The sequence below is a fragment of the Magnolia sinica genome, chromosome 8, assembly GCF_029962835.1.
Source record: "Magnolia sinica isolate HGM2019 chromosome 8, MsV1, whole genome shotgun sequence".
Lineage (NCBI taxonomy): Eukaryota > Viridiplantae > Streptophyta > Magnoliopsida > Magnoliales > Magnoliaceae > Magnolia > Magnolia sinica.
In genome coordinates, this window is record NC_080580.1 from 14,756,625 (window position 1) to 14,768,741 (window position 12,117).

The window sequence follows — 12,117 nt, forward strand, 5'->3', positions numbered from 1 at the left end:
TAGTGTTGAAGTTTGTTTCTCCAGAGGGGTGGTTTTAAGTATTTGGAAAGGTGATGGAAGAAGGTTTTGGGAGGACACGTGGTATGTGAAAAGCTTCTATATCAGAAATTTGCAAGATTCTATGGAGTAGTGACCATGGAATCTCAGTAAATTAGGTAATGCATATTTGATCCTGAGGAGGGATGGAGGGTGGTTCTAGATCTGAATGATAGAGACAAAAGAAGATGGAGGGTGGAAATGTTAGGATTCTTTATGGTGAAATCATTATATATTTTGTTTTGGCGGTAAGAGGCAAGACATATTGTAGTGCCTACTGCTAAAATCTGGTCATACAAGGGTCTGCCAAGGGTGATAGCATTTGGATGGCTTGTTGGTAAATACTAAGTGCTATCTTTAAATCACCCAAAGGCAAATAGATGATAGTAACAAATATGGTGCATTTTATGTTTAAGCAACGAAACAACAACAGACCACTTATTTATTAACTGCTCTTTGACAGGAGTATACTGGGGCATTATCAAGTCATGCAACATGAATCAGGTGGTGCCTGAGTCCATTGGGCAAGGTGTTCTGTCGGTGCCCACCGTTACCTTTATGCCGTAACGGCCAATACAGGGCTATAATGACAGTTACACCCCTTGTATCGACTTTTTTTGGGCCAAAAAAAATCCAAAAAAGCATGGATTAAATATGAAAAATTCTAAATATTCCAAATATGCATTCATTTATAGTTTTGAACATGTTTATGATAGTGTAACAGTCCACTCTTTGGTGAGAAATTTGTATTGGGTTGTCTGATGAATTTATGAACCTGACAACATGGAATTGACTGCAAAACTTATAGATTTAATTTTCTAACTATCTAATACCAATGATAGACATATTAGAATGAATGTAGTATCAAAATATCTCATTCTCATGTGTAGGTGTTTGTTATTCCATAATTTAGTGTACATTACATACCTAAAGACTTGCATAAATTACAGTGTCCATTTTATTTAAGTCTTCAACATACAAGAGACTTCTCCTATCCTATGATTCCTGTTTTGTTATCCTCAAGATAGGAAAAAAATGATAGTATGATTAACTCCCTTGCAAATTAAAGATTGCTTGATTGTTTCTCAGGGGAGTTCTTTTAAGCACAAGTTCAACAGTGTCAAGGAGGACTTGAGTGTGTGGGTATCGAAATACTTACCTGAAATGTAAATAATGTTTTTAAAAAAATATACTTACCTTAACAAAACTCTCGAGTCACCACCTAAATGAAAATCTTCTTTGTTGTGAAGGTCAACGAAACCGGAGGATGATTGATCCTGACTAGACAACGACTCTGACCCTGAGTAAGGATATCTACTAGTATCAGTCGAATAGGCTTGTTGGTGCTCATACTAGAACTGTTGAGATTGAGAATCTGTTTGTGATTAATAACTTAGATTTAGATCTAGATATCTATATCCATGTGGAACATGTGGATCAAGAGGACTACTCCAACATGAATGTGATAGAACAGGCTCCGTATAATCTCGTTGGTCGTAAGAATATCCATAATGCTTGTGACCATAAACCTGTTGATGTTTCGAACCTCCTTGTGCACCATTGGTGCCAGCCTCCTCTCGTTGGTTGTATCGTGACTCAGTAGACTCGTAAGTCCGGCCTCGCGTATCCTGTCATTGATGCTCATTAGCCTTGCGATTTGTAGACAACTATATGGTGTGTTGAGCAACAACAGAAGTGGGACCAGCATCAGCCATCAGGTGCATTACCATCACCACCACCACCATGATCATCCGTCTCGATCTCGCTGCTGCTGCTACTCGGTACACTTTCATTGAGCCGGACTTTACATGAAACATGCCCCCTTTTCTGGGTCCAACATAATTGCATGACTCTCTTGCTGCACACCACATGTTATTGGGTCATCCACTTCCAATTCTTCACTATCCTCTTCTATATGTTTTTCCCTTACAACCAAGGTAGATGTGAGTCATCCTCATAAAAAAATATTGTCCCTATTAGACAATAGTTCGAGTCACTAACGCTTGCTGTAATGCTTTTATGATGTCACCGTACTCTTAACCTTATGTTGTAGTGCATGAAGAGAAGTCGATTCAACATCTGACTCTGCAATCTATTCATATTTTTCAAATGAATAAGTGCAAAACAACTCCAGTTCCTTTCGCATCTAGAGAAAGTTGTCTAGCTTAAAACTTTTACTGTAATTTTTTGAAAAGCCTTCGCACTCTTTCCAAAATTCATCCATCATTATGCTGGTTGCAACCTACATATTACATGTTGTGCGGTTGCATATTACATGTTGTGCAAGAACATTTCCAAAGCTGCCCCGACGATTTTTAAATATGTCTAATTCATTCAACGTCCTTATTTGCATATCTAAGTCAGGCTTTAATCTCTTTATTACATTCTTTAGCCTGACATGAACCTCATCATCTACAACAAATGATTGAGTATATTTGTACTTAGGATTTAGATAGTAACCTGCTACATGAAGATCATGATGGAGCTGTTTTGTCTATCTTTTGTCAATCATCTTCTAGTAGGACAACCGGCTTGTACTATCACAATGAATTGTTATCTTTGCCTTATCCATGACATCGTATAGAAAGCTCATTGTAGGTGCTTTGTCGGTTTCAACAAAACGGAGTACCCTCATTAGTGGCTCAATCACCTTAAGGATCTTCTCGACTTTCTTCCAATATTTATTATCCCTTATGGTCTTCATAACCTTAACTGGTGTCTCCGATGTCTTATTTCCATGTTTTGCGTTGAGCTAAGCTTGGGTAGCAAACATCTCACTCAACTCTCCTGTATGCTGGTACAAAGTTTTCAGGGTTATAAAGATAGTTGCAAATGTAGTTGTTGCAGGTCTAAGCAACTCTTCCATTTGTGAACCTCTTTGTTATTGCGATTACTTGATTATTGTTGTAAATAAATGTCGTCACTCGTTTGGCCATTTCGACCATCTCCGTAACACTCTTCTTCTTCTCAATATCTTTCAATATAAGATCAATACAGTGGACAATACATGGTAACCAAAATATGTGGTCTCTTTAGCATCACCATATGTCTTGCAACCTTATATGTTGTTTCATTATCTGTCACAATCTGCACCACATTCTCCTCTTCAATCTTATCCATTAGGGATAAAATATAAGTAGCATTTTTTGTTTCATCCGATGCATCAATTGATTTATGGAATACGGTTTTCAAGTGGCAGTACACCATGAAGTTGATCATGCTGCGTTTGGTTGGGCTAACTGCATACTCTGTATGCCATCCAATATCCCCACTTCCTTTTTAGTCAAACATTTTCTTAACTAGTTATCGCCTAGGGGAGTATAAGGGCTCATTTGGCATCTGATCTCTACTCTAATCTAATAAGAGCTTTTCAAATAAGAGCTACTCTAATAAGTTTTTTTTTAAAAAAAATAAAAAATTCTAGTTCTTATTTTTAATAAGCTTGTTTGGTAAAATCAAGTTTTCAAAAAAAAAAAAAAAAAAAAAGCTCTTATGTGAAATAAACACGTTTGGTAAAACATTTAAAAGCTGGGTCATGTAGGGGCATTTTCACACCGGGCTCAAGTGGGGTAGCCTGTGAGATGCAAGGGCATACTCAGGGTGGGCAGCCCGTGTGAGGCGGTACCCATGTGATGTGGGGCCCACGAGGGGGGTTCGGCCGAGGTCCTAACTCATGCGATGTGGGGCCCAGGCTATGAGATAAAGGGATTAATTTGTCATGCTCTATCAGTTTAAGCTTTTAGAGCAAGTGGTTAATTGTATTGCATCACTGGGTATAGGTTGACTCCGAGCCAACCCAGACATTGGTGTGACTGAAGTATAGTGTGGATGGAAATGATTTTTTTTTTTTTTTAATTATAAAACCACAACCAAAATTTTATTGCAAAAGGAAACAAGCAGGAAAAATAAAAACCCCACAAAGGGGATGAAGAGCAATCATCACCAACACAAACTCCACACCTCAATGTACAAGCTAATCGGCCCCAAGAATAAGAAGAAAGTGTTAAGATTCTCCTTGGGAATTAGAGATCTACTCAGAGATTGAGAAGTGGAAGGAGACCTCTCTGGAGGCTGCTTTAGCATAGCCCATTCTCAAAAAATTCATTGAATTTTCCTCTTAAGCATTGCCTTTGTCATTGAACATTCCACTGTTTCAATTAAATTTATATCATTGAATAGCTTTCTGTTGTTGCAGGTATCGTGACCCAAAGACAGGATTACCTTTTGCAACAAAAGAAGCCTTCAGAATTATTCGGGAACGGTAAATCTTCTTTATTTGCTTTGAGGATTCTTCGTAGTTTTGCATTTGTGAGTTTATGGTTATTGTAGTAGTTTTGCATCAGAATATGAGACCTGTTCCTTTGCCATATTTATGTTCAACACTTACCTATTTGCATAAGTTAATACTTCCCTATGTATTCACAGTGGTAAGTATCTTCGTGGCCATTAACATGTTTGCCTTGTTATTTGCTTCGAACTTCCTGTATGAGGAAATCAAATTTAGGTTTAGTGTTTTTTTAGTTATTATCATTATTTAATTCAAAATTTAGATCAAGTGAGTCAGTTTCACGATCCTCATAAGTTCTAACTAGGTGGACCTCACACTTTGAATCACTCTTCGAACTTGCACTCCCTCTTCCGCTCCTGCTTCCTAGCTGTTTATACTGGCAAACATTTTCAAGCTGTTGCTTCCCTGCTCCTGCACCCAAATTTGTTGTTGGTTCATGCAACCATATGATAGACATGATGCGATATATGGCTGAAATGAAGTTGGTAGTTGTCTCATCTCTTTCTTACCCAACTACTTTAAAGAGATAGAGTAGAACTTAAAATAAATCTCATATAAGCTACCACCCTAATTAAATTAGTGAAAAACTCTGATCCTAATTTTGCGCTTGAGATGCTAAATTAGTATCAATTAGTAAATTAAATTAATAGCTTAGGATCGATTCTGTGGATATTAACTTAAGCAATTTATACGAGTGTTTTAAAACCCAAACTGGACTGGACAGTCGGACTGCTTTGGACTCATGAGAACTTGGCACAACCAAGTGGTCAATGGTTCTCTTAAAAATAGGTAATGCCATAGGTGAAGTTCAAACCCACCTGTAGATTGAAAACAAACATCTTGAACACTTCCAAATTCATATCATTTGCTAAGGTCCCATTTGGTAGATGCCTGAAAATAAATTCATCTCTACTCATTATAGATTTCGAAGAAATAGATCACTTAAAACAGATCTCTCTTTTTAAAAAAAAAAAATCACTGAAAACAGAAGTATTGGCAAGTTATTACCTTAGGTAGTTGCCAATTCTGGGGTCCTACAGGATGGAAGATTTCAACCTCTTTTTCCAGTGCCTTGTTGCTGTGGATTCATGCAACTCTTGCTATTTTACCTTCCAGGCTATCCAATGTTCAAATGGCAATCCTCATATTCTTGATTTGAGACCTATCTTTGCTCATATTAGTGTCTCTTCCAATTCCATATAGTTTGATAATCCAAACTGTTGATCCAATGGGCCCCACTACAGATAAGTGACTGCCCAAAGATCCGATACTGGAAGATCTTACCTAGCCTGCAATGGATGGTTAGTAAAAATAATATGGAAAGGGTCTCGAAGAAAGGCTAAAATTTGGGTTTCCAGGATGTTTTAATCTTGAAGCAGACAACCCTCCAGCTTCCATGAGGCCCCTCGAATCAGTGGTCTGGATCACTTAAATGGGCCCCAGTGCCACGTAATGGGTGTATTGGTACACGATTGTCATCCCAACAGATCAAGATCCAGTAATTCCTCATTTAGCTGTGACGAAGAATGTGTAGAGATTTGCATTACTGGTAGGACTGTCTCTGCTTGATCATCTCAGTCATAGACAAGTCTAGAATCTTTAGATTTGTTTATGGTATATGGATGAGGGGATTTTAAGTCATGTTGTTTACTATATCAATCTCTCACTATATAATCAAATGTTTATGTTAAGTTTTCAATGAGATTCCTTATCGCATTCTCATTTGTTTGCAAATTTCCATCTTCAAATATTTCAGATAATGCTGGATAAATCTGCTGGCTTCTTATTTTTTCACTGATGAATCTGAAAAATCATCTTGCCTTCTGAAAAGAAAAGAAAGAAAGATTTTTTTTTTTTTTGACTCTGTTGCTTTGTCATTTGTGCAGCTTGAAGGAAGAAAACAGCAGGGTAACAAAGGGAAAGAAAGATATGGGGGTTCTATTGGAGTCAATTTCTGGTCAAGGATTTTTGGCTAGGCGAAAAAGATCTGGAGATGCTAATGCACCGGAAACATCAGATCAACGGTCAGGCACCCAGTTCCGGAGAATTCCAGTTTTCGAAGGTCAAGCTGTGGATTAACTGCTCTAGGTACGTAGATATTGCTTTCCTCTGGCATATTTGGAAGTTTTAGCTTTTCTATGTTTTAACAGGATTTTCATTTCTCTTGGGTTTGGAAACTAATGAAAGAAATGTATGGATAATCACAACCATTCACATAAGTTGAAATTAGTTACTAACAATTGCACAGATCTGTGGACTAGTGGGTGGGGTGCTGATAAGCAGCGAGAAATGTATTGTCCCAGGTGTGACATCTATTCGCAATTCGGGGATGTTTGGATGCAGCACCTAATGCTAACGGGCATTGTGCATCCACCTATCCTAATTTTGGGGCAAGCCGATCCATTTGGCACACCCTTGCAAATGGCAGTTGGGTCGGGTCTGGATTTCAGCCCCAGACTGGATCATTAGCATACACGTTGGGTCTGGATCGAGTGCAAGTCTAAATAAGCTGGAGCAGTCTGGACTAACAGGATCCAGATCTGATCCATTTATCCACTGGTCTGGTTTGGATTGGTCTTAGATGGAGTGTATCTAATTTTTAAATCCCTATTTAATATACACTTCCTGTTCCCCTATTAGATGAATTCTTTAGCTAGGTTTGTCGGTTTTAGTTAATTGCCTTGATTACCCCGATTGAAGGAATAAGGCTTGTTCGAGATTGGGTTCAAGCAGTGTTCATAGTATTGGTATCATTGCATGTATTACTGACTGGGGATATAGAAACATGCATCAATATCACCGATATTGTTCGCGATACCCAGAAATGTATTGCTGACTGAGGGAAACATGGGGAAAATCGTGGAATTTCTCAATAAAACTTCAGGAAATGCAAAAATACACATATTTGCATATGTAGGAATCAAATAATTGCAGAAAAGATGCGTACGTAGTAAGTTTCCCTTTAATGGGAGCCTAAAAGTATGTAACACTGACTCAGGAAAACATTGGGGAAACATGGAGAAAATGGTGGAATTTTTCAATAATACTTCCGGAAATGCTAAAATACACATATTTGCATATTTAAGAATCAAATAATAGTAAAAAAAATCTGCATATATGCATATTTAGGAATCAAATTACAAGTTTCTCTATAATGGGGGGCCTAAAAGCATGTATCGTTAACGGTCATGCATTCAGTTTTGACCATTGGCAATATTGTAAAATTGACCCGACTAGATCTCCCAATTCATACATTTGATTACGCTGAAACTTTAGGTGACCCTTTCTGATTAAGGTGTACAAAATCTAGTTGATTAGCACATCAAATGGACATACTCATTGGCTGAATAAAAATAGAAACAACTGATTATCGGGAAACAAGACTGCTTTGATACCACTTTTGTTGATTTTTTATTTTTTATTTTTAAAAAAAAAAAAAACAGAAAAAAAACGATTTTGAAAAGTTAATATTAGTAGATTATCCCTAAGGATCCCCATTTTGATAATCCCATATTTGGAAACGCAAAAACGCATGAACTAACCATACCTGTGTATGTAGAAACCATCAATTCTTGCTAGGGCCAATCTTCCAAACTAGGAAGTCTCTCTCTGATCTATCCCATATGGAAGAAAGATGGAGGACCTTCACGTCAACCCTTTGGTAGGGGCCAATGGCTAACCCAGAGCCATCCTCAAGGTGGACCTTATGGCCTACGCGCTCTTGGGCAAGCGCACTTATGAGAGGTGGGTGTGGTCTACTCTCTCTCACTATCTGTTTTTGGCTCTCTGCTAGGTAGTGCCCAAGGGGGGCTTGGGCATCCAAGCTCTCCTTTTTCAGGCTCCTCTCCCTCCAAGATAGGATTTATTTACGAAGAGGAAGTGGGTTCTAGGGGATGCACCGCATATGATGCTCTACCACCCTACAAATTTCAATGTATCTTATTGTAACAAAAGTTTGTTTACTTTCATTTTCCGTGCACGTTAATCGTCCTAATCTCTCCACTTTCCGTGATCACCGTCCTTAGCCAATACCCATGCTAGTCTAAAGGATGGATCAACAAATATTAACCATTGGATGTCCATCGAGCATATTTTAAAACAAATCAACGTATAAAAATGAAAGTTAACGGTTGAAAACTTGTAATTAATCAATTGAAAACTTTTGATGTGTTGCTCAGCCTTTAAAACACTTGATGAATAGTCCAAACCATAAGATTAGCCCACTAATAGTGTCCTGGGTAGACTAAGTGGATCCCTTATTGAATCACATGAAGTTTAACGATCCTAATGTATGTGCCTCGCCACACCTACTTTAATGTCCACGCGATAACCTCGTAAAACGAGCCTCTCCATCTACACCTCGGGTCTAGGGATTTGACGGAGCTAATGCACATGCAACTCTTTTTAGTCTAGGTATGATGGGTCTCCTAGTCTAGATACGTGCCATCAATCTTGCTAATGTAAGTGCCCAAAGGTCCTATCAGGATCCTATATCTATGGCACACTACATTCTCATACAGGGTAGGGCCAAGGCACATAGATTCAAGTTTGTGCCCGATGGTGGAGACTATCCATCCTGACACAGGGTGGTCCTAACACACAAGACAACTAGCATTTGAAAAAACACATGCTTGTTACCTTTCAAAAAAAAAAACACAGGCTTGTCCTAAACAATGTTGTCAAATTGAATATGCGATTGTATGTGACCAACATATGTTGTTCGCATATGTGATCGCATACTCGCATATTGCTCTAGCATTTTTGTTTTTTTCTTTTTGAAAAAAAATTTAAAAAATCGAAAAATCGAAAAATTTTAAAAATAATAATAATAAATAAAATAATTTTAAAAAATCTAAAAAAATAGGAAAAGCTATCCCTAATTACTACAAGTGATTGGGTTGGGTTCTTTTACCTATTTCATTGTAGTTTGAGCGTTTGAAACTATTGGACCATCTATAAATTAAGTTATATACTTAATGACATAAATATTTATATAAAATTTTACAAAACAATCAACAAGTTACATTAATACTCACGAGAGAATTAATTATAAAACACTTCGAACATAGAAATTCTATTGATAAATGATAACTTGATAAGTTGAACAACTTACAAATTACAACTTAATTTACAAAATCAAGCACAACTTACAATGTATGCCATCACATACACGCATATGCGATTGTATACTGATCGCACAAATAAGCATGCCATTGCATACTCACATATACAATCACATACTTATCGCACAAAAAAGTATGCCATCGCATACTCTTCTGAAAAAAATGGCATATGCGATCCCGACAACAATGGTCCTGGAATCTGTAAGTGGTAATGGCCAACAAGGTGCTAAGATCCATGGCCTACAACTCTCCCTTGACCGGTGGTTGTTGTATCCAATCTCAAGTGCCCTAGGACAACCAAAGGATTCCCCTCTCGAACCCATATGGATAAACATGTTCCATACACATTAATGAAGGCAATGAATGAATGAATGTATCATACATATAATCTAGGTAAAATGTAATGTAACATTGGTTTCCCAAGGCCTACCCAACATCTTACCTATCGAACTTTCTAAATTCTCTGTGGCATGTAGATGTAACAATGGATGTGCCTGGTGTTGGTTCAGACCCGGATTTTAAAGTGGTTGCACCCAGCCTTCAGCTTGCTTTGTTCAAAATTTTAAGTTTTCAGGCCTAAGCCTGGCATATTGCCAACCTCAGCAGTGACATGAGTTCTATTTTCTTAGACTAGCTTCTTTCCTCACATGTCCAAAATGACACTGGAACCCTTGCCTACTCTTCACCATAAATGGGTGCCGTTGCGCACGCTTCGCTTATGGAGGACACCCTAACCCACCTTTGCCCATTTCTCACTGCACTGGGTGCCAGTGTAACACGTCTCTTTCAGGGAATGCCTAGCATGAGGTCGAAACATCATGTTATAATTCTTGGGAAAAGGAAATGGCAAATTTTCGCCGTTTGCAATCTAAGCACAGAAACTCACAAAGACGAAGTCATGTGTGCAATAAATTATTTCAATTTGATCATATAGAGGTTTGTTAACACGTCTGTGAGCCCTTCCCATCCACAGGAGCACACATCTGTGAGCTCCGAGCTTTCCATAAGGTGGGACTCACTGATTAGATCTTCTGGCCTGAAAATCAGGCAGTTTCACTCCTTGGATGGGCCACAATGTAGAAAACAAAATGGATGGCAAGAAGAAAACAAATTCTCTTAAACCTCCTATATGTTTTGTATATTGTGGCCCACTTAAGTGTCTCAGGTGTGCCATACTGGCAGGTTTTCTTGTGTTTGGATGGGCAGAGCTCTGCATGAGTGTGCACTTTTGCAAACCTTCAAAAGTATGCAACTCCGATGTGATAGTTCCAGGGTTTCTGCGATTGACACCTTGTCTCTTGTTTGACATCTAAACAGATTTGTCTCAAAGTTAAAAGTACCCAGCTGAGGATATACCAGTAGGAGTCTGATCCTACCTGCAGGGTCACACGTTCGAGATCTAGGCCGTTCATGAGCATGTCTACTTGCCCTGCTCATCAGGTGGGTGACTCTTGTACTAAAAGAATGGACTGATGAAGTTTGAACAAGAGACCACATTCAAGATACTAGTGTGGCTACCTAATAAGTGGACTGGTCTGATCTTTTACCGAGGCACATACATGATGAGGCACACCTGATGAACAGATTCAATCTCACGTGTGCGCACATGTGCCTGTGAACTCTCATGTGCTCCCTTCTGCTCATTAGGCGGGCCCCAGGATGCCTGTCCCCCGGACCAAAATTGCTCTGCTCCTCAGGTGGGCCACATGTGGATGAAAAAAAAGTGGGCACTTGAAAAGATTGATTGATGGTTTGCACTGAACGTATGATTGCAACCACCTGATGAGTGCATCAGCTTGATTTTTAGCCACATGGATGAAAACAAAAAGGGCACTTGAAAAGATTGATTGATGGTTTGGACTTAAATGTATGACTGCAACCACCTGATGAGTGCATCAGCCTGAGTTTTGGCCAAGCACATGCATGTGGCCCGCCTGATGAATGGAACGGATCTTTTGCACAGCACACACATGAGTAGCCATCACATTTTTCTAGTACTCTTTGCATGGATCATCATTGCTGCTACTTTCTTCTACTCTGCCTTCAAAAGCTTGAATTCCTACTGATGTGATTCCCTCTGAAGGAATTGGAGAGAGCGCAAGGATTTTTGTCAAAGAGATGCAATGGAAGATACAGTCCCACTGTGACTCTAAGAAGAGGTCTTTGAGAAGGTATGCATCACCAAACCACCAATCCTCATTCTGACATTCCACACGTAGATGCCTCTGAAGATCAGGAAAGCTGTTGGAATCTTGATGGAAGTGTGGACAGATGAACTGAGCAAATGTGCAAACATAATCTTTTCGAAGGCTTGCCCTCCGGCGTTGACGGGTTTCAATCGTTTGATGCTGTATCATGTGGAAACAGTGGGTGCATCTCTGCCAGAGATCCGATCACTTTATGTAGATAACTTATGCTCAAGGTACTGCAGAAAAAAAAAAAAAAGATGAGTTTTGTATTTAAGAGTGCAGTTTTAAAACTCGGTGACTTGACTCAAAACTCAGCCAAGTCAACTGGGCTCAACAAGATTTAGGGCCAAGTTGACCAAATTAGCGAGTCGACTCAACGAATCTAGCTGCGACTTGGCCGAGTCACTCGATTTGTGAGACTTGTTAATAAAAGTGGAAACGAACATTGGAGAGCATGCAACCACCAAGCTATGCAAGGATT

The 12,117-nt window shown here is 38.9% G+C and overlaps 1 protein-coding gene across 2 annotated transcripts in view; it reads left to right on the forward strand.

The window, feature by feature from the left end:
* The window catches only part of LOC131252949 (SWR1 complex subunit 2), a 34,628-nt gene extending 22,734 nt beyond the window's left edge, over positions 1 to 11,894 (forward strand). Inside the window, exons 10-13 of one of the 2 annotated variants that reach the window (XR_009174771.1) lie at positions 4,232 to 4,297; positions 6,211 to 6,412; positions 10,765 to 10,887; positions 11,531 to 11,894. Coding sequence is in view for 1 of the 2 variants with exons in the window: in XM_058253745.1 (XP_058109728.1) it covers positions 4,232 to 4,297; positions 6,211 to 6,403 (259 nt within the window). In the remaining variant the exon portion in view is untranslated. The remainder of the gene's footprint in view (positions 1 to 4,231; positions 4,298 to 6,210; positions 6,413 to 10,764; positions 10,888 to 11,530) is intronic. The other variant, XM_058253745.1, reaches the window with a different exon arrangement.
* The last annotated feature ends 223 nt before the right edge of the window (positions 11,895 to 12,117 follow it).